This window comes from Lasioglossum baleicum, chromosome 8 (assembly GCF_051020765.1).
Source record: "Lasioglossum baleicum chromosome 8, iyLasBale1, whole genome shotgun sequence".
NCBI classification, from domain to species: Eukaryota; Metazoa; Arthropoda; class Insecta; order Hymenoptera; family Halictidae; genus Lasioglossum; species Lasioglossum baleicum.
The window spans coordinates 10,166,537-10,190,577 of NC_134936.1; the positions used below are offsets into that span (position 1 = coordinate 10,166,537).

General features: G+C 39.7%; 1 protein-coding gene and 2 non-coding genes across 4 annotated transcripts; 2 read left to right on the forward strand and 1 right to left on the reverse strand.

Moving 5' to 3' along the window:
• Positions 1-4,141: 4,141 nt before the first annotated feature.
• LOC143211373 (calaxin) lies at positions 4,142-10,702 on the reverse strand. 2 transcript variants are annotated; one of them, XM_076428980.1, is made up of 8 exons: positions 10,231-10,702; positions 8,839-8,977; positions 8,605-8,765; positions 7,720-7,800; positions 7,488-7,598; positions 7,118-7,325; positions 6,959-7,055; positions 4,142-6,891 (listed from the first exon to the last, which is right to left on the reverse strand). In XM_076428980.1, the coding sequence occupies exons 2-6, from the start codon at positions 8,963-8,965 to the stop codon at positions 7,137-7,139; spliced, it is 669 nt and encodes a 222-aa protein (XP_076285095.1). In that variant the 5' UTR covers positions 8,966-8,977; positions 10,231-10,702; the 3' UTR covers positions 4,142-6,891; positions 6,959-7,055; positions 7,118-7,136. The 2 variants fall into 2 exon arrangements, with proteins under 2 accessions (XP_076285095.1, XP_076285094.1); XM_076428979.1 differs by lacking the exon at positions 10,231-10,702 and having other exon boundaries at positions 8,839-10,135.
• Positions 9,942-10,015, forward strand: Trnai-aau (transfer RNA isoleucine (anticodon AAU)). The gene has a single exon. It is a non-coding gene; the product is annotated as a tRNA-Ile (tRNA).
• On the forward strand, positions 10,687-10,760 carry Trnai-aau (transfer RNA isoleucine (anticodon AAU)). Its single transcript has one exon. It is a non-coding gene; the product is annotated as a tRNA-Ile (tRNA).
• Positions 10,761-24,041: the final 13,281 nt, after the last annotated feature.

Consider the following 24,041-nt stretch of genomic DNA (forward strand, 5'->3'; position numbering starts at 1 on the left):
CTCTCGATCTGCGAGAGAATTGAATTCCGGAGAAACAAACAGCTGGGCCAAGCCGACGGATGATTTAACGGCGGCCCTGTCCATCATGAACCGAGCGAAACGGGGACACGATTCTTCCTCCTGGAAATCTGTCTAGTCGCGTGGCACGTCGCGGGCGTTGCCCAACGTGTCTTTCACAGATCCTATCGTCTCTGAATGACGTCCCCCAGCTTCGTTCGTCGGGCTAATTAACTCCCCAAACGAAATGAGAAACACGCTTCGCTCGACTGACACGAAACTTTTCGGGCTGATACGCTCGACGTTCCGAGGGACTTGATCTACAGTTTCGGTACGAATGCGGTAGCTCTTCTAAGTAGTTTCACTCGTCTAAAAGATGGTGGCCGTGATGGAGTTGCTTGAAATGTTGTAAAACGTTTGATGGGATTCGAGGGATGTGAGTAAAGCAGAACGATAGTTGCACAAAACAGGACACGGGCCATGCCTTTCAAATTTCGAAGATAACGTAATGGTGGCTCGCATTTCAATTTCAGCAAAATCCGTCATCTGGTAATCGTAATCATTTTTTGATAATGTTCGTTCAGGCAATTGTTACCTGAGTTAACCGAGTATAATTAGTAGTATTTCAAGAATATATATATGTTTTGAAGATATTATTTTCAACTAATTAAGACGATTGAGTCGTTTTGTCGCAGTTAATATAGACAGTTTTTATTCTGCATCATGATAATGACTATATCGTAAGAAAAAGGAAAAGACTTGAATGATATTCACGTGCACAGACAACCCTTTTGCAAGTTTCCCACGAGTGCCATTAATCCGTTCGGCGACAGAGACAAACGCCGTTAACAACAATGATTAATGGCCCCATAGCGCGCATTCTGCTTTTACATTATTATCCAGTCGCACGCCAAACGAAAAACCGCGGAAAGAAAGCGACACTGGTCCTCGGTGTCTAGCTCGGCGACTTTTAACACGTTCAAGTTGTTTCCTGGCCGATGCAAATCGGTCGCGTGGGGGTATAAAAGGCGGAAAAGTTAATTTGCAAATTTCTTTAGATCGCAATCGATCTGCGACGGGGGTTTCGAACAGGTTCACGCCGGAACACTTGGCCGCCGAGTACGAAATTCCTCGGAAAGCGGGCGATTGTAAAACTCGATCGGGTCCATCGAGCGTTAATCATTCTCCCGGGCGACACCTACGCGGTATCACATACGGTGATCGGGTGACCCGATAAATCAAGCATCCAGAAATTTATTATTCCGCGAATTCCAGGCGGCGGGAACCGAGCTAAACCGAACCGGTGTGGAGTGTGGGGGAACGGGCGAAAGGTCGTTCCCCGCTCGGCCAATAAATTTAATTAACGGATAGGCGAAAGCGTCAGAAACGCGGCGGCCAGATCGCTTTTCCATCGCGGAAAAATCGCCGGCCGCTTTCGGTCCCGGTGCCCCATAAATATCGATGCTGCCGTTCTGGTCCAGCTGAGACGATTGCGCAATGTTCCCCGCACTCGCTGAATGTTCAATGAACCGTGCTGATGCACGGCTCCCGAGGGTGTAGGCTCGGGGTGGCTAAGAAGCCATTCTGGTTTTCAACTCTCAAAAATTCCGATTCTCGCATTTTCCTTTTCCCTTGGACCAGGGGCCGCTAAACTTGTTTAATCGTCGACCCCTAAAAATCTGCTAATTCTCTTATCGGCCCCCTCTATAAAAAATGTTATAAAAGAAAAAGAACTTATGTGTTTTTAAATGATTTGTTTAATTTTGGCAAAATCAATTTGTACATAAATCTCGAAATTTGCGATTGAATAGCATTCGTATTCATCGACCCCTAATCGACCCTCTAGATCGGATCGACCCCTAATTATATTATATCGACCACTTCGATGATCCCTGCCTTAGACCGTGGACATCATTTACGATGTGTAGGACTATTCGCTGCTTCATTTAACAATTTTTTAACCCTTGCATGAATTTTAATTGCAGTTGTAATGCAAATCCAGTGAAAATAGCGTATTTCAAGGAATATTGAGTGTTAATATGGAAGCATAAAAATTCGCGATCCGGTAACCACGTTTATGAAACTGATCTAGAAACCACCCCCATCAACCGCGCAATCCAACAGGTCGTTTCCCTAACTGCGAGCATATAGCCCATTAATGCCACCCCGACCCCCGACGCTGCTTTGCCAGCTGCCACCGGTAATTATTTACCATACACTGATTCTTGTTACAGAACAAACCGCGCTCGTATTTCCGTCCCTTTCGACCGAAACGCAATAATTCTTCGCCGGTTGCCCGTAGCCAGTGGAAACTGAAGCGATACCGAGAAAACCGGGGGACATAGCCGCCTCAGCCACGATAAATCAGCGGATTCGTTAGCGGAATCTTCCTAAATCCATTTGTCCGGGAGGCCCCAGCTTCAGGGTAGATCCTGCTGTTTCGACAAGCCGGTGTCGTGTTCGAACGAGTGACCACGTGCTGCCGTTTGTCCCTTTCATGCCGAGGCAATCTCTTTTTCTTCTAAATAGAACCTTCGATTTGTTAGCATCCTTCACGTGGAAACAACTCCGAAATTGTGCACATGTTTTTATTATATTTTTGTCCTGTTATACACTTTTGTCAGTGTCAGTGGGCGAACTGAGGGTTTTATGAATTTGTGAGGAGCTTATTCTTCGATTATTTTCTCCACTGTTCTGCTATCTAATAGCTATCTAATCTGCCAGCAAAAATAGTTAAAGAGTCTTCTTCAATTTATTGAATTTAATATAAAAGTTTTCTTGATAATTTTATTTTTGATATTTTTTAACTGATTCTTTTAAACGGTTCATAGTATGTACATAAAACACACACATTATGATCGTTCAGATTGTGTAAACAGTTTTACGAAGTTCATATTTCAGAACAAAATAAAAATTGCATTCAACCATATAACACGAGTCACATTTAAATAACACAGATTATAAACCACACGAAATTACAATAATAACGGAGCTCGTCCAGGCTGTACGATAATTAAAAGCGCTAAGCAGCCCACGCAGATGTCTGAATTCGATTTCAATCTCACCGCGAAATTACACGCTTTGCCTGATTCGCAGCGTTGGTAAGGTCAGAGGTTCACGTGTCGCGCAAACCAAGAAGCACGATTCGATTTTTTTCTCTTTCCCTCTGGCCTTTCATTCATTCGTTTTCTATCCTCTCCGCGTGCGTACGCGTGAATACGATCTACGCATTGGATTTCACGTGAATCAAGTCCCCCGCCACGAATTACCGGTCGGATTTATCGGCCGAGAAAGAGACTTGCCCCGGTATTCTCGTAATCCTTTGCCGTGGAACACGATGCCGGCGCTTTTGATGCGTGGGCGTGGGCCACGCAAATCGAATCGCTCGCCGTCTCATCACGTTCCGTCGAAACCACAACCATTCCGAGTAATCGAACCTGATTACTATTTATGCTTTTGTGCCGTGGACACTGCGCTTCCGTCCTGTGACCAATCCTCGCGCGCATCCTCGTGAGATACGATGGCTAAATTGCCGATATCGTTGCACTTCAGAAATTCTCGGTTGTTGCAAAATCGAATCAAATCGGTTAACCCTGTTTCCAATTCTGTGGCCCGTAAGCAACATTAATTTCAATGTTGTATACCAACTTTTTATTCAAATGTTTAATAGTATGAACATGAAGATACATCCACAAACAAGATAAATTTCTATTCGTCTTCTTCGCACTTCTTGTAAACAAAAATTATTCTCGACACACGTGGACGATGTCATATTTTTTTAAGGAAAGGGTTCTCGTGCCCGAAACCAGGATTAAAATTGTCTTTCCGAAAAATATGATTTTATAAGCACGAAGATACATCCCATAAACTAGAAAAATTTCTTTTCGTCTTCTTAGCACTTCTTCTAAACAAAAATGATTCTCGACACACGTGGACGATGTCATATTTTTTTAACGAAAGGGTTCTCGTGCTCGAAACCAGGATTAAAATTGTCTTTCCGAAAAATATTTTATAAGCACGAAGATTCATCCATAAACCAGAAAAATTTCTATTCGTCTTCTTAGCACTTCTTGTAAACAAAAATTATTCTCGACACACGTATCCCTTAAAAAATCCCTTAAAGGCTAACCTCCCCAATTTACGAGAACTAGAATTCGCAGGAAGATCCACAATCTGCAGCCTCTGATCGCAGAATTAATTGCCGTTCGGCAAGCGCTGATAGCGCGGCGTCTATGAAACAGGCTCGAGCGGTAGTTGATAGACAATTACGAAAAACAATTCGACAATACGGCATTGTCACGTTGTTAATTATCAAGGCCGTTCTGCCATCGATTGTGTCCTCGGCTCAAAGTCTCGCGGACAAAAGCCACCCTCTTGTTCCCTGGATTAATAGAGACGGTTAGCTGGATACGGTGGGCAAATACATACAGATTGTGCGGCGAGTGGCGAGTAAACACCGAGCCGCGGAAAAGCCGCAATCATGCGATGTGCGAGAACGGTGTGGGTCGGTGGAGATGTGTTACAAAAAACATAATGAATGTTTGAGGATCGGGTACGGTCGGTCGTATGGACCGATCCGCGTCTCAAGCAGCTATAACAACAAATTAAACGAGAAAATCTCGAGGCTTTCGTCGAAACGTCCACCCTGCCCCGGAGGCTCGAGCCTACAATGCGTGGGCGTGCACACGTACAACGCCGTGTAACACCAACACACACGCCCGTTTTCAGTCTGGTCCGAGTCCTCTCCTTCTCTTCTTCTTTTTTTTTTCTCTCGTTCCTCCCGCTTCCAAAAGGGAGAAGGTGGAACGATATTCTGTAAAGAGTATAATAACGTGCGTATGAAAGGGCAGATCCTTTGTGGGTAGCCGACCGTGTCTTGAAAGGATCCACCAGGATCTTTGCCGTGTAGCGTGGAGCAGGGTGGGGAACCGAGAGGATCGTCGAGATCGAGAGTTAGGGCACCAGCTGAGAAAACATGCCCGTGGCGTGTCGACAGCGAAATGTTCGTATTTGTGTCTGCGACCGTGGATATAAGGTGTACACGCTGCGGAAGAAAAGATAGTAGTAGTCGTCCAGGATGTTCGTAAATTCGTTGGTGGCGCGCCACGTGCACCACGCGTCGATTGAGACCCTGCTGAAACACCTTGACGTGTGTGCTTCAATGAACATGCTCTTATCAAACTCATTTAGCTCTTCGTACACCACGTATTCGTACGCGATCCCAGTTTTGGGACACCCTGTATATTGACAAAAATCGGTATTATATCAATTTCACACTGCCAAGAATCTTCTAACCAGCAAAATAAATTTTTTACTTTCTCTGACTTTTATAAAATAACTTGTGGAAATGCATAAAAATTCACAGTTCAACCCTTAGCACTCGAGGGGTGATTCTGAAGCGCCACTAAAAAGTGCTGTTCCATTATTCACGATATTGTTTACATTATTAAATATATTTATGAATATATAAAATGACAAAAAAACATGTATGTATACATATACAATGCAATTATTCTAGGTCGGAAGAAATGTTTAATTTTCGAGTTAAAATAGCTCCGACTGTCAAGGATTAACAAAAATGATGCTACATATATTCACTTCACACTGCCAAGAATCTTCTAACCAGCAAAATAAATTTTCACTTTCTCTGACTTTCATAAAACAACTTATAGGAATGCATAAACATTCACAGTTAAACCCTTAGTACTCGAGGGGTGATTATGAAGCGCCACTAAAAAGTGCAGTTCCATTATTCATAATATTTTTTACATTATTAAATATGTATCTAATCATATCAATTTCACACCCATAAAATCATATACAATGCAATTATTCTAGATCGGAAGAAATGTTGAATTTTCGAGTTAAAATAGCTCCGACTGCCAAGTGTTAACAAAAATATCCACTTCACACTGCCAATAATCTTCTAACCAACAAAATAAATTTTCACACTTTCTCTGACTTTTATAAAACAACGGATAGAAATTTGCATAAAAATTCACAGTTTAATGATTAAATTGATCGAATGATACAAGTATAAATAAGTCCACGTGATGCAAGTATACAGCTTCAGTCAAGTGTTCGCTATACTTTTTTGTAGGGAGTATTTGCTTAAGAGTCCTCGAGAGCGAGGGAATAGGGGATGTTCCGGTAAAACGCACTCGTCGAACAGATAATTTGCACTCACGGAAACTCAATTGAGCAGTTGATCGAGTCCTTTTTCAACGACTGCGTCGCGGATTGCGTTCGATGCGATTAGGGGATGGTATTATCGCGGTCCATTAGCGATTGTTTGGAAGACGAAGCGAGTCAGTTCGACGACGTTCGATCAGTCGTAAGGGATGCAGCTCAGGCTCGACATGGAAAAGTTAGTGGAGCGTGGGACAGCGCCTAGTCGGATCTCTTCTGTCTGATTTGGCACATTTTCCTCCCTCGTTGGCGGCGGCGTTCTTGGCTTTCCGATCACCGTTCCTCTTGAATTATTCTTTAGGAATCGTCGTGGGTACACTTCGGGAAAGTACACATCGAGCAGTGGAAGTCTTTAGGCTGGTTCACACGGAACGTGGGAGTTTCTGCTGGCAATCGATGTTGTATTAGATAGCTCAGAAACATCATTTGTGTTCACATTTTTCAAGTTTATATTGGCAGATAATATTTGTGCTTAACAGTCTCGTTGACTTCAACTTCTTAATAATTGTTAGTTGTCCGTGAATCTTTGTGCAAAATGAAAAGTTTCTGCTGATATTTAATTCATTCTTCAATAATTTTAATAATGAATAGATATTTTTTTTTTATTTTATTGTTTTTCATTTTTTCTTATTTTATTGTTTTAAATATCTGTCATCAATGGATAAAAATCGGAGTCTGATCATTTAAGTGGTCAGCTAAGATGGTCTGAAACAAATGCGAGTGTTAGGATTTATTTCTGGAAAAATTAATGAACTCCTTTTTCAACGAGTACCTTGTGTGTAGAATAATTTTAAAAAATGCCTGAATAACAGCCTCTATCTTATTTCCTCCATTTTATGATTGGTATTAGTTCTCTCTCAGTCACACTCCTAGGAATAAATTATTCGTTAGAATGTTTGTGGAACACGAATGAAAGCCGATCAATACTTACTGGAAGTTAATGGCGATTCTTAATAACTTCCAACACGATCGGTGAATGTTCTGAAAAAGACATGGCGAGCTTCTCTCGATGGGAAAACTGGGCCCATGCTCTCCAATAAGAGTGGATTTCTATCTTTCACGGCTGTTTTGAAGTCGTCTTCTGAGATTGAGCCATCACGATCAACGTCGAGCTTCTTCAGTAAAAGATCTATAAGATCCTTGAAAAGACAAAATTTTGCTTTTGAACTGCCATAGCATTTCGATCAAAAAGATCAAAAAGAGGAATCGTGTTGTATAAAGAATGTTTACTAGTTGTTAATCTAAAATTGTTGGTAATATATACACAATTATATTAACAGAGTTATAACTATCTATTTTACTTTGACAGCTTCATCCGGATTTTCATCATTCTGCAGCTTGATCAAGCATCCACGCATTATGGGAAATATTTGTTCCCTTTTCAGTTTGTTTGTTTTCAAATTGTCGTATACCTAGTGATTCGAAATATAGATTGACATGAAAGAATTATTTTTTAATGTTTAAATATTCAAGAATTCATAAATTCGACTGCCAAAATTGAGCTTGAGAATAATGCAGGCAAAAGAACATTACTTTGTAAGCAAACTGTATATTTTCATCCATAGTGCCACGGAATATCACTGAAAGTCCCTCGATCCATGGATCAACGTGAATCTGCAGGTTTATTATTAATTATGATTACAGTTTCAATATTTGTTTTGTAGTGCACATGGTGCGTGTGGGAAAGGGAGACTTTTCGGATGCCGAAATCCCATTCTTTCCAAGTACGCACTTTAGACGGTTGGGTCGAAGGTGCGGTCGTTAAAGTGACGATTGCCAGAACCCTGACTCAACCGTTGCAATGTCCTTGGTAGCGACGATTTCGAACACATTGTTTTGGGGAAGGAAACTCTCTCAAGGAACAGAGAATTCCTCCGCTCGTTTTAACGGTTTTTCTGACGTTGCCAATCCTCCCACCAAAAAGAATTTTTACCAGCGGTCAGAAAGCTCGTGACACTCGCTGAGAACGCATCGCTCTCGAGTTATCATCGCCAGGTTAGTATCTTTGTGCCTCTCTAGGACTTGAGATTAGTTAACGTTTGTAATCTTAGCTTTCTCGTTATTGTTGTTGTTATTAGATTTCGTTTTGTTATTGTTATTTCTTATTGTGTTAATAAATATACAGTGTCTCAGCTGAAGAAGTCCTCCTTCATTTTTAATGGCACAAGAAAAATATTTATGGCATAATTTAAATGGTATCGAAGGAGGAATATCATAGAAGAACAATTTTTATTTGTCCGGTTATTTTTTCAAGGTCATCGTTATTTTTTATCGGGAAAACTTATTTTTTTTATTCCATCTTGTTAATGACTTAAATATATTCAAATGTATTTTTCAGCTGCTATAAGATGGGATAAAAAAAATTTAACCGATGAAAAACTAACGATGAGCGGTGTTCCTAAATTCTATTTGCATTACCTGCAACGCATTTTTAGTATCCATTACGCCAAACAATCTATCGATTAACAGATGGCGTATATTCTCTGTAAAATCGAAGCCAGACTGGAAAATATCACGGAACACGGATCTCGCCATGGGGCCTAACGTCTGTACACATTTTCGATGTATTATTGCCAGAACTATAAAAAAAGTAAGGTAATGTAACAAATATTTAGTAAATGAAAAGATAATTAATGGTAATAAAAGTATAACCTTCAACTTCTCTGATGTCATAATGTGTTTGACGCGACAATCGCTTGAATTTTTCCAAATTCTTCGTTCTGTACACGATTTCCTTGAGTGTATCATTTAGTTGATCAACTGGCTGTTCTGCAGGCATTTTCTAAAATTACTAGTTACAGGTATTTGAAAATTTTGTAAAATGTTCCTGAACGGTGTCAATGTTTTTTCATTTCTGAGAAGAGTTGTCAATTGTTCGATTTTAGATTCTGCCAATCTACAGGTGTACAAAATGTCCAATTTAAAAAGAAATTTTAAAGATGTTTTTTCTCTAATGCTTATCCCTCAAACTCTTTGCTGCATATCTTGTGTAGCTGTTATCAATTTTATTCAAGTGTTGAACTTAATTATCCACATACTTTCGTGCAACAACCAAAGCCAATTACAAATAGGAACTCAAAACGAAACAATGCAAATACAAGATAAAAGTACAACATTACCACAACACCCAACACAAACAAATGCAGACACAATTATATACAAACAACATCAAACAGATCACCATTTAGCTGAATTCAAAGAATTCGTCATACAACGAATGTACATAATTGAAAACCTAATTGCACAAAATACAAACCTAATTACACAAAATACAAACAACATAGAGAAACTAAGACGGATGTTCCATGGAATTGACACAGATATAAACGAAACAGACGAAAACATAACAATCACAGACACACAAAATGGCTAACGCAAACAACACACCAAATAACATACATTATAATTTAATATCAGAAAATGTTAACTCAATAGTAACTAACGAAAGAAGACATAACATAACACACAAATAATAAATCAAAATAATCCAGATTTCTTGCTATTGAATGAAACAAAACTAAAACAACAACACTGCCCCAAATTTAAAAATTATAGAATGATAAGTTGACTGAACAATGTGATAACCTATGTATACATTGAATCTTAGAATAAAAAATCTTTAAAAAATAATTAGAGCGTCGTGCTAATAACGCGAAGGTCGCGAGTTCGATCCCCTCATGGGCCAGTATTATTTTTGCTAAACTGCACATGCACTTTTCAACGAGAAATATTCAAAAATAGCAACGCTGAACATCGGCCCATTAGCTCAGTTGGTTAGAGCGTCGTGCTAATAACGCGAAGGTCGCGGGTTCGATCCCCTCATGGGCCAGCATTATTTTTTTCTAAACTCCTGAAACAGTTATTTTGCAGCAAATGTGCAACAGTAATAAAACTGCGAATGTCGGCCCATTAGCTCAGTTGGTTAGAGCGTCGTGCTACTAATTAGTTTTATGCTTTTTTATTGTTTCTATTCGTTTAGTTGTCTTGTTTTTTAGGAGTATAGATGTACATAGTGTAAATAGTGTAGATAGTGTAAATAGTTACCATAACCTTTTTTTCTCGATACCCTGAAGATCAGAAACCAAACCGTTACCTTTTTTTAACTTTTTTTTTGCGGAAACTAAAACTAAGAAAAACAAAATTACAAATGTTAATTAGTATATAAGTTATGAGATAAAGACTAGTAAAACTGATAGATTAAGTTAATGTAAAGATATGGTTGTGAGCGTCACTAAGGGACCAGGCAATATGTATTTAAGACTAGAAAAACTCACGTAGCTTATTCTCTACCCTGATCAATGTAAAAACCCTTTGTATACATTGAATTTTTGAATAAAAATCTTCAAAAAAAAAAAAAAAAAAAAAAAAAAATTAGAGCGTCGTGCTAATAACGCGAAGGTCGCGGGTTCGATCCCCTCATGGGCCAGCATTACTTTTTTCTAAACTCCTGAAACAGTTATTTTGCAGCAAATGTGCAACAGTAATAAAATTGTGAATGTCGGCCCATTAGCTCAGTTGGTTAGAGCGTCGTGCTAATAACGCGAAGGTCGCGGGTTCGATCCCCCCATGGGCCAACTTTTTTTTTTGCTATTCTGACAATGTATATTTTACGATAAATAAATAACAGAGGCATTTTTCCACTGAATTTTGTTTTATTTCAAGATTATTTTGATATTTAACTATAAACTTCCTCAACAAGATATTTATGAAACTTTTTATCTTTAAATGTTTGGCTCAACTGTTTTTATACTTACAGAATTTCATGGACTTCGTGTAATTTCAGGAGTCTCGTTTTATCAAATGAATACGTAAAACATTTCTATTTCAATTGTAGGTTATCACAGTGTTTATGTATATGATATAATATCAGTCACAGTTTTTCACAAAGTTTCAATAGCTAGAGTATAAATTTGAAAATAAATTGATTTCCTGATAATAAATTGTTTTTAAAGTACAAAATAATATTTGAATGAGTAAAATCTTATTCTTCACGTAAAACATTTAGAAAATGATGTATTAATAATAACAACGACAGACTGACTGGCAAAACTACCCTTCTATTAGAAATTAATTTTTTGAAAGAAGAGGGAAAATACTCGACTGTGTGCTTTAGAAAATGGTGTATTAATAATAACAACCAATGGCTGACTGGAAAAAATACCCTACTACAGTAAAAGCTCCTTCGTTGTCCAAAATCGTGGACACGATCGTTGCCCAGTGCCTACCCACTCCACTGGCTGTCAACGCCGAGTCGTTCCGCACGGCAGGCAACGATTGATGTCGGCTCGCGTATATCGGTGTGAACACCATAACATTGACTCGAGTGTGAATCGAATACTCAAACTTCTTAATTTCCATTAGGCTTTTATGGGACTTTCACTAACTTATTTCTGGCATTTTTCTGATTAAAATGACACCAAACACGATATATGTAATTTCTACATTAGGTAGTGCTTAGTGGTTTAATCGACGATGAAAGTTTCGAACGCTACGAAGAACAGCGTATGGGACATTCTTTGAACTGTGCCGGCGACGGCGACACGCTTCGGTCACGCGATCCGTATTTCATTCTGTTTTTCTCTATGTCCGGCTCTCTATTGAAGTTTCGCTCGGCGCGGTCGGCGCGATATCTAGACGCAGTCATAAATCAAAAATAGTGTCCGGGTACGGTCGTTGTTCTCTCAAACCTCCGGCCTTTGGACAACGAAGGAGCTTTTATTAGAAATTAATTTTTTGAAACAAGAGCTAAAATAATCGACTGTCTGTGCTTGTTTTATAGTCGAACCACAGTGAGATACATTTCGAGTGAAATCCCTTCCGAAACGAATTCCAGAACCATGGATTTCTACAGTTCCCCCCCTGGGTCTTAAGCCGTTTCTACGTTTTTACACTCTCGACGAAATCCCAGCGCCTTTGTGCGCGTTTATTACGCTCGCCTTCCAAATGATGTCATTAGATATACTTAGGCGAGACTTTATCGTCGTCTTTTACGCCGGTCGAGCGGCTCCCGTTCCTCGGATTCGCCGTTCACGATTATTACTCCGAAATTCGTTCTCTTCTCCGTAAGCGAACGGGATCTCTCAGCCACGTGAGAACCGGCCATCTTTTTATTGGCCCGCGCACACGAACGAGCCATTTCGCGGGAAGTTTTCTCGTGCGAAACGCGCGTCGTCCCCGCGGGCTTTTGCGCACACGCCTTTACGATAATCTCTCGAACGATGTGAACTCCTCGGAGATGAGAGATCGTATCGAGCCGTTTGCGAAACGTCGGAGATCAAGCTCGTGGGCGCTGTTATCGCGATGCGCCGCGTGCAATCGACTTTTTATCGCTATCGAAGTCCCCTCGATATACGGTGTTATTGCCGAGAGATGCTCGTAAAGTATCGCACGAATGGTATCAAACTCGCGCCGCAGGATTTAAACATTGTATCGTTTAATTAAGTCGCGAAATGTGCTCCATTTATGCAATCTGTACGAGAGAATGCAGCTCTGGTTAATATTCTAGGGTATAATAATGTTGCGTGGTCGTACGTGGCGAATTATAATTTATGCAATCCACCTGTGCTATCGAGGATGTCCGAAATTCGTGCGCGCCAGAGATAAAATATCGTAATTAATCGAGGAACGTAGTGGAATTGCTGCTTTTGGGATTCAATTATATTATAGTGCATTTATTTCGTTAGTGCACATTCAGGAATATTTCTCAGAGAAACTACTGAACCATTTTCATTTCAATTTTGCTCATATATGCAGTCGTGTTTGGAGTAAATATGTGATTTTTTAAAAGTGAATTTAATCAAAACTACACGAGTTATACATTTTTTTATAGAGTATGTTTTGAAAAATATGAGTCGACTTTTGCCATGAATAAATAAAATTGTTTATTATAATCTTTATGAATGCAGTTGTGCTCCACACCAACATCAATTAAAAATCTTGACCATTTACAGTCTTTTTGCTGACTTATAGCAAAAATGAAATTAAAATTCTGGAGATCAATTTCTATGTAACTCCCCTTTCTTATAATTGTTGCAGATCATTTTTATTTTGCATGAAAGTACGCCGTCTAAATACAATGATCCCGCGATTGTTGTGAGGACCTCGGGGGTATCGAGTCTCAGGGAACGAAATGGTACACACGTGTGTGTGCCGAACATAGATTTCTTGGATAACTTTTCCAAGTGTAAACGACGATCCTGGGTAAACAACGGTGCTAAGCGGGCAATTGTTGTATTGTAATGCTATTCCATCATAAAACCCCAATTTAAACACCCCATTACCTTAATTTCTTTGGTACACATCATCCGCATACCCGAAAGTCACATCAATCGCGGGAACGCTGTACAACAATTCGATTTTCTCTATCGAAAATCACTGAAGAACGACGCGATCAATGAAGAGTACCTCGTGCATTTATGCGAGCGGCTCTAACAATTTGATCAACGGCAGTAATGAGCCGGTGATTATAGGGATCCAGAGATGTTGAGGGACGCGCAAGAAGCCCGCGTGTCTCCGTTCAAGAGAAGATCGCCGGTTCGAATGCATATTATCTCTGGCGACGCCCACCCACCTGCCTCGCGGTTTCATTTGCGTATTGTTTCGCTCGGACAGTCGGGCTTGATTGAGTGCTTAACGGTGACAGGGGTCGGGCCCGGCAGAGATCATTGAAATGCTGCGCGCGGATTGTCGGTAATGCGATGTGGACGGCCCGTGGTATGAGGCACTGTCGACTTCGATGCCAGCGGATTTTCATCTTGTTCCTGCCGTGTAATTGTTTCTGCGAGCGGTGCTCATTTATCCACGGACCAATGCAAAATGTGTGTGGGCTTGTCACCGTCGTCGGTAGATTTGGAACTGCACCGTGACAATCGCCCAGGCTGATTGCTGATTGATTGTAGACAGTGTGTGGGCTAGCTTCGGCCTGTATATTGTGACTACTGGTGCTTTAGGAATCGAAGGTGTAGAATTTGTAACATTTGTGTCACTCGTGTCATTTGTGTCGCTTGTGCTGATTGATCCCAGAGTGAATTCGTCAAAATTGTGATTGATAGTTAATGAGGATGCTGTTGAAGCCATTCATGGAGTAGTAAAGTGGATACTATATGACACTCCTTTGTATTACTGAAGTAGGTTAATAACTCTTTTATTAACAAATTTTCCAGTTTATTCCGCAATTGTTGAAAGTCCCACGACTATGTTCAATAGATCCCTCAGCCCCAATAACATAATCGAATAATTTTGTTTGGAATTACTGCGTAACAGAACAATTTTCAGTGATTTATAATTTTTAATTTGCACCACTTTTGCATCATACTGCTACCAGAAGCTAATCAAGTCAAATCATTAGACAAGTGACGACTTTAGATTAAAACATTCGATTTTTCCATTCGATTTGTATTTTGTAAAGTATTATATTAACGGGGTGTTCCAGGGGCTATGCAAATCAATTGTACGAATTCACCCAAATACACACACTCAAAATAAATTCTCAAACAATGAAACACCCGCTTCAAAGGGTTAATTTTGTCCGTGTCTCGCGGAAGCTGAAGGATCTCGGCGTTTCGCGAGAAGATCACCGGTGATCTAAAGCATGGATCGTTTTCGAGAAGCACACGAGGATCGCCGTGGAGTGTCCAAAGGAAGAGGATGAGGCCGGATGGGATTCCTCGTCTCCTCTCAGGCTTGAAAACCGAACGACCGTAATCTTGGGCTATCTAACGTTGTAAATGTAGCGAGGTGATGATTTGCGACCTCCCTGCAGCGGAGCCTGGCTCGGCTCTAGGGAGAAAAGGAGGCAGCAACGGAGCCCTTGGTCCCTTAGATTCAATTTCGCGGGGCGTCAACGGCTGACGCGACGTCCGCCCACCTCTTGCCGGACGTTGATGTACGACACGGTGCACCGGGCCCGACGGACGCGTGAAACTCGGACGATTTGCGTGTGGATTGTTTTCGACCGGCCAAAACGATGGAAAGTAATATGTTCCTCGTGGTTTATTTGGCCAGCCCCGGCCAGTCTTGTTTGTAGACCTCCACACCGTTCTCGGGGAGAGTGAAGGACGTCCGGTGAATGAGACCGAGGGATAACTGTTGCGAAGGTGGTGTGTCCGGTGTAATTGAATCTGTCGAAATGGAGCTGTGTGTTTTATATACTGGCTGATTAAAGGGAACATCGGACGCCTTTCAATTCCAGTCCCTGCTTTCTATTGTTTAACACTAAAACTGTCGGACGTGTGTGATTACAAGGAGACTGGACTCTGTCAGGATACAGTTTGAGGTTGTGTTAAAAAGTGCACAAAATGGTTTGAAGGTGTATGTAGTCTTATATTACATGTAGTCCCTGTTTTCTATTGTTTAACACTAAAACTGTCGGACGTGTGTGATTAAAAAGAGACCGGATTCTGTCAGGATACAATCTGAGATTATGTCGGACATGTTGGACTGTTCAGTTGTCAGACACTTTTCGAAGTGTCACTATACGTAGTCTTTTTTTTCTAAAAATTATGGTTATCAAAATTTGTACATGATGTAGAGTCTATGAAATTAGAACAAAAACAATTTTAACTATTTTTTATTATTTTTTTTTTTGTTGTGCCCCTTTCACTCTTCAAGGGGGTCCCACGTGTTATGATACCACGTGCCCATTAATTTATTCAGCAATTTATTAATTCCGTATCCGTAGACGTGATCAAGGAAGGATAACGACGCTACACGTTTCATACTTTTGACAGTCTAGCATTAAGTGATTCACGGTAATTACAAAATTGCATTGGTCGCAAAGAGGAGCGGTATCTTTCCTTAATAAGCACACGAACGGATAATTTTGCCATCGCACTCATCATCCATCGACTAAGAACCTGCCAGCATACAGGGTGATTCCAGCAACCCGGATCAGCTGTCCAAGTTTGTAGCTGCTCGAGTCTGTTTGAAGTAGAACTTCTCAGAAAATTTTGCTGGGTTTAATGAACTCTACTCGAGTCAAGTACAAACCTTTACTTTTTAAATGATACTATAATTCCACGCGTTGATCGATTCCTGGAATCGTTATACTAAATTGTAGAGTTTTCAGCGATCTTGTCTCACACCACTCTCGTAATGGTACCAGGAAACAATTTGTGTGATGCTGTATGATTATAAAAATTTTCCAAACTGCAATTTGCAAGTGAGACGATCTAACAAGGGAAGGACCCCAAGTGTCCGACTTCGATTTTGATAATCTTTTGTGAGACGATGGTATATGGATACCTAATGATGTCTGCAAAATATTAGGTGTTGTTACTCAATAGTTTTAAAGATATCAACAATTGAACTTTCACTTTCAACCTGCTTACACGGCTAATGGAACTTCGAAAATTAATTGTTTATATCTTAAAAACTATTGAATAATTACACCTAATAGTTTGCATACATAATTAGGGATCCATATCACAAAAAATTATCAAAATATAATATTTAATATGATATAATATATTATTTAAATAAAAATATTTACATATACAAATATACTGAACTTTCTCAGTTTATACTGAGTTTTCTCAAATTTTGTGAACAGTAAAAAATTCACGATCATGTTCATTTCTGTCCTCTTTTGTCTCAACATTCTTTGATGATATATTTATATTCATCTTAGCAATTTGCAATTTTACGTACAATTTATAGCAATAGATGTAACAGCTTCCTGTGAACCATATACTATCAAAACAATTTGAAACGTCTAAAAACTGCGCCAAAATCCAAAACCAAATTTTTTTTAGAATTTCCACCGACCAGATTTGCAACCGAGGCCCACCACAGTTATCGGACTCACCCTATACGCGATTTTCCAGCAACAAACACGTCCAGGAGCCGGCACAGCACGTAATAGCGGTACAGTTTCACTTTTACCGTGGAACTCGTTCCGAGATCGATCTGAGCCAGGTCGTTGCGGAACGACCAATTACGGCGCATCCATAATTACGTTGTTCCCATCAGCGTAACAGCGGCAAGAAGTTCACGCGCGCGCTCGCGATAGAACGCTCGTAAATACGCAAAAGCGAGATGGATTCGCGCGTGTAGGCGAGTTGCGTGCCGCTCGGTGAAGTTTGCGTAACGACAGACCAAGAGAGAGAGAGAGAGAGATCCTCGATCTGCAACCCTCTCGATAATCGCCGGCTCTCCGGACGATCTCGGGATCTTCCCCGACGTGCAATCGTTCGTCCGCGATGCATCGCGTGCATCGTTGCATGATGTTGATGCTGTCGATGTTTCACGCGCGTTTCTGCGCGATCAAGCGCGACGCCCTTACACGTTATGAAATGTAGCATTAGGTTGTTGCATATGCAATGCCCGATTTCAGACCGCAATTGTTGCGAAACGATTTGATCGAGAAATACTGATCTGCTGGTTTATTATTGGGCTGCGGATTTCATGCATTTGTGAGAAATATTAGGTCAAAGGCGAACAGTGAAAACATTAAAAAATTTCAGAGTACTGTTACTTCCACATCATTGGAATTATTAAGGAAAGAAATGTTTATTATACAGGGTGGCCCACCTAAATGTCTCCTCCTCTTGTGGGGGTACAAAAAATATTTTGTGTACTGTTTGAATGGTTTGAAGGAACCATTATATTGAAAAAAACATTTTTTTTCGGAGTTATCAAGGTCATCGATGTTTTTTGATACACAACTACATTTTTTTTATTGCGTCTGTAACTGATCTAAAAATACATTCGGATATTTACAATAACATGACCTTGATCTACGAAAATTAAAGTTTTACCTTCAGATCAAGGTCAATGTCATGTTATTATACATATCTGAAGGTGGCCGTATTTAGGTGGACCACCCTGTATACTTAAATAAATATTTAAAGTGTGCATATATACTACTATATAAACGCATCATTTTTCGACATATATGGGTCAGTACCATTTTATCATTGTCTCGGAAAATTCTCCAGCTGCAAAAAATTATCACCGCCATTTTATGGATCTCTCTGACCTGAACAACTTTTGTTGGTACTGTTTTTCAATGTCTCCAAAAGTAACAGAGATATTCAAGTGCTAATTTTTACTGGACCACCTTGTATATTGTACACTGCATACACAGTGGGTGGTAAAATGATTAGAACAATTTACAATAAGCTGTCAGTTTTAATAAATTGTTTACTGAAAATTTAGCCTAGACAAAAATGTCTTTCACACGTTCTAATAATAATTTTAAATTATCATTATTCAGGTGTGTTGTAGGCATCCATGATAAATTATTCACAAATTAATTTCTTCGTGTATGTATTATAATTAGACTGCGGATCTTTATGCATTTATAGAAAAATTGAGTAGATGAAATTGAATATTGTTGGAAAATTCTTCAAATTGAAAATGTCAATCTATGATTTCTCCCGTATTAAAATCATTAAGGGAAGAAATAACATTCAATTTAGTTTCTACTCCTTGCAACCGATGGAGACAATTTTTATTTTGCATAAAGGTCCGCAGTCTAATTATGTATAATAAAATGGCTACGGATAAATACGTCCTTGTTACTCATATTCATTTGATTAACATAGGTGCACTTCAAATTGTGAAACACATTCTGCCAGTGTAAGAGAGTATTTCTCACGGTTAGGTGGCCGAGGAAGGCCGACCATGAGTTATTGCACGCTTAAATCAACCGCACGATGTCCGGCGTCTTAATTAACGCACGCTAGTTTACATCTCGCGCTTGATCAACCATCGCAGAAATTAAGGGACTTTTTCCAGGTGAACGACGCCCTGCAGATCCACCTGGCGATTCGCACACGTGAGAACGGAAGCGAGGATTCTGCGAGATACCCACGATCCTTCACGCGTGGCGAGCTCGAGATGAGATTTCGTTCGGACGCGGAACATGCGTGTTTGTTTTGCGAATTTCAGTTTTGTTGCTCGATAGTGTTGAGGTAGATAGGGATACGGAGGTCGGATTTTATGGGGAACGGCAATGGTGGGTTGTGGGGGAACTAGTATGTAGCAATTTCTGAGTATCGTGATATCGAAATCGTGTGTTGTTGGTTTAAGAGAGAGTTTGGTGGCGGATGGAGTTGTATCGATACTGTAGAAATGAAGTACGTACTCGTGATCAGAGTAGAGATCGTTTGAAACGCCTCCGCAATTATGTGCTATTGGGAAATGGTTCCGTGGAGAAGATGCATATGATTTAAGGAGATCCATGACACGTGCATTGTTTTCTTTTAAGGTACGCATTGAAAATATTAGTTTTAATTATGTTTTAATTACGACAATGAATAATTTAATTTAGGAATGCTAACTTTACGACAGATTGGAAAGCAGAATATCAACTTCATGTTCTTATTTAGATCAATTGTTTAACTTTTATTTGGTAGAATTTAAATATTAGAAATTGCAATGCAGCTGAGATCATAATCAAATTAATTTTATATTGCTTCGAAAATCTTTTAGCTGTACACACGATGAGAATCGATTATTTATAAATATATTAGAAGCTGTAATGGTTTTAAAAAATGCCTACATGTCTGTGTTATTAATTATTTGCAACATACAAAATTAGAAGTATTTACATACTAGTCTCGGAAAACCTGTCAGCGTTGAACGAAAGTAACACGCAAGAGGAATAGAGGATGTCGAGCAATTGTGAAAACAAGGCCAGCTGTCACATCAGGACGTTGACAATGACAGTTCGATGATCATTAATCATCTCTCATTCTCAGAGAGGGCGAAGTGTGAATCATTAAGAAGGGTGAATTCCCACTGATGAACTTAACACACGCTACAGGTCCATTTTTTTCCATCGCGCCTAAAGAAACATTCAGTGCTTCACTTCCTGCTGCAATTAATCAGTTTCCTCCTACATCGAGGAAATCCTTGTTGCATTTCCATTTCTTGTCGACTAGGAACAACACTTTCCGATGGGCTGTGGTGACAAATTTTTCCTGCGCACCTAAAATACCTTTCAAAAACTAGTCCTACTATTGGGTTGGCAAGAGAGTAATTTCGGTAGTTTAAGGTGAAATAGAACCCAATTTTTTTGGGAAAATTTTGAAGTTTTATGAGTGTGGAATTATGAAGCTACCAGATAAGATGGCAAAAGCGATCATCGAACAAAATGGAAAATATTTTACTTATTAAAGTTCATTGCTTGGATAGAAAAATTTGGTTTTATTTCACCTTAAAATACCGAAATTACATTCTTGTCAACCCAATACATACCATGAATTGAACTTCTCCACAAACTGAACAATCAAACATACACACACGATTCACATTAAATTAAATTATTATTTACCTCGTAACAAAATTAAAACTTTAAAATATAAAATATATCGATATTTATAGAATACAAAACATAAATTATCAGTAAAGTACTCGTACAAATTTCAAAACGCTCATAAAAATTCGGAGCCACACGACCGTGATCGTGATTGTGCAATTACTGCGATGAATCGTGTTTAGCGATGTTGCACGCCATCATTGGTATCCGCGGCACTAAATTTCATCGCGTTCACACCAGGAGAAATGGCGGACAGCCGTGGCTTGGGGCCCGGGGACTGTTGAAACCACGTTTATCCAAAACCGGCCGCTCGTTTCGGACCCCACGAATAGGAACACGTGCAGTCACACGGCAATAACTCTAAAATTTGATTGCACCGGGCGTCGGGGTAGTCCACCCCCCGAAGGCAACATTCGGTAATAGGCGCGCTCTAACCCTTGCATCAACACCCACGCACCCGGAGGGTTTTGCGTGCGCCCGCGCGCGTGTGCTTTCGGTCCACGGGCGCCCACCACGTCGTAAATAAAGGCGAAAATTGTTGACCGTTGCCTTTCGGCTTGGTTTAAGCGTTAAACAAAGGCCCAACGGGTGATGTCGGCCGCCGTATCTTTGATCTCTGTTTGCCGAGGCATGCATCACTCGCGAGATAATCGGGAATAATTATTTGTTAGATAAATACGATCCCAGCCGGCGATACGAGGCCGGATTTACGACGGGGCCACTTGCCCGCTTGTAAATGACGCGGAGAGGAACGCACACGGAACCACGATCGCGGAACCAGAGCCGTGTGTACGCTTCGATTTTGGATATTAGCGTTCACCGAACGGCCCCCAAGCCAGACAACGAATTGTTTATGGCGGTGCCGGACGACGACGATTTGAAATTCTAATTAACCCGAGCCCTGTTAATGATTGTTACGGAACAGCTCCAACACAAGCAGCTGGCCCCTCGCCGGATCTTGTTCGAGGATGAGACTTTCTGTTTTGCTCGATTTTTCATTGTAACAGCAAATGAAACTTGCGGCTCGAATCGTATCAATTGGGTCTACGATCCTGCACTCTGCAATCTGCTTATCTGGATCGGTAATAATTGATTTTAGTCGGTCGGGCAGCGTAGGCTCCAAGCGGATTTGAATAAGTAATTAGGAGATCTCGATCTTGATACAGGCGTGGCGTGAGCAAGATTAGAAAATGCAAGAAACAGTGTTCATTAACAAAAATTAACATCAAGACTTTTGGCACACTTTTCGTTAGGGAAAAATTGTACATAGATATCAGGGACCAAAGTAATAAAAAGTTGATTATTATTGAACTTTTAAGATAATGTACAAAAAATATAAAGAACAAAATGATTGAAGAATATCGATTTTTATACTTTTTGGTTACAAATAATAGTTATTAGTGTCCAAAAAATTGGATCCTCCTCGATAACTGTAATCGATGAAAGCAGTTATCGATGAGAGAAGTTCATTTCGATCGCTCATAACAGTTATGAATGAGAGAAATTTATTTCGATCGCGCTCATAACAATTAGCAATGATCGAATTTCTTTTCACTTGTTCATAATAATTATTGATCAGAAAATTCATTTCGGTTGCTTATTTAATTATTGAGTTGTCTACTCTTTTTCGGATGGAGCAAGCCTGTGAAATTCATTGAGAAGGTTCCGTACAACAAGACGAATCAACAGATCATAGGAACAGCACAAAATCTGTTTGTTTGTCACATTACTTCTTGATTGTAGCAATTAATTTTACGAATAAAAATTTATGAAGTAATTGATTGTCTACCATTTGAAAGTTGTACTATTTAATAATAAGTATAACAAATTTCCTTCATCACTAACTGTTATGAGCGGACGAAATAAACTTCTCTCATTGGATAACTGTCATGAACGATCGAAATAAACTCTCATTGATAACTGTTATAAGTAGACTGCGGATCTTTATGCAAAATAAAAAATGTTTGCATTGATTGCCAGACACAGGAGCCACATAAAAATTTCATTCCTCTTTTAATTATCTTATTAAGGTGAAACTAATACACTGGTGGCCTTAAATCTTTTTAATACCTCCACTGTTTTAAATTGTACGTGCCCATGTTTGTCATAAATGCATAAAATCCGCAGTCTAGTTATAAGTGATCGAAATTAATTTCTCTCAACGATGACATTCACCAACAAGAGAAAAAATTTTCGTTTACTTATAATCCTTATTTGTAACCAATACGATTTTAGCCGATGAAATACTTGTTATTCTATGCATTATTTTGTATTTGGTTATAACAGTTATGTTCCCTGATAAATATCAATGCGAACATTTTTTATTCTGCATAAAATATAAAAATCTCTCGCTAGAAAAAACGAAATTCATTCAAGTCGAACAGAAATGAAAACCATTTCCACCACAGAATGATGGACCATTCAAGAATGGCAAGGTAAATATTTTTCTGAGAGACCTCGAAACATACTTTTCGTACATCACCGGAATAAGCAGTGTCGAGAAATTTAACGAGGCATGCTGCAACGTCGGGACGCCTTATTAGACCGGATTTCGAGTTCTTGTCCGTCGTGTGACTCCGCCACCCACGCATTCAATCTTCGAAAAGCAAGGAATCCGCACACCCCTAGCTCCCTGGTTCTCGCAGTTGCACAATGTCCCGGTATGAGGTCCAAGGTGTTTCGCAGACAATAGGAAAACGCGCCACGAAGAAGAAATCCTGACGGGACGGCTCGCAAACCGTGATCCCATCGATTCACGGTTCACTTAGTTCGAGCCTTCGTTCGACGTTTGTCGTACAACTTATTCTGAATGTTGTTACACAACAAGCCCCTACTACACCGTCCATGACACGCGAACCGCCTCGTCCACGTTCGTTTCGACGAAAACCAGGTTTTGGATTCGCTGTGTCATTTTAAGCGACGTTTTGGAACGAATTGTCACTTGGGTGTGAATAATTTCTGGAAATTTTAGTTTGGTACAGCTGGAAGAGAATCTTTTGTGGGGGTTGAGGGTTTCGAGGGTGGAAATTGAAGTGGTTATGATTTTAGGTTTGCTATTTCATATTTCTGCATTGTACAATTATTTGAAGGACCAGGTAACCATTTTCATACATTTTTGGTTCACATTCTAAAACTACAAATTATATAATATATTTTGTTAGAATGGAATTTTTCGAGTGAAGGGAATCTGAAAACCTACATGTATCATTCATGATGTCACATTTTAAATAATTATAACACAAACACAAACGAAATCTAATGTTTTACAGTATCAGAAGAAGATAATGGGTATTATCTTAAGAGAAATAGGAAGGTTGAGTTAATGATGACTGCAGATTGTATGCATGTCAAAAATGAGTAAGGGATACCGAAAACAATAAAAACACCAGAAGTATTTATCACGAAAAATACTTCATAAATAGACTGTGGATTTGATAAATTTATGACAAAAATGGATTGGTCAAATACAAATCTGTAAGGACATATGAAGAATTGAATGATGTTAACCCTAATTATTATCCTGAGCTTGTTAAAATTATTAGAAGAAGAAATGCACTTTTATTTACCTTCTGTGTCCTGCAATTGACTTCGA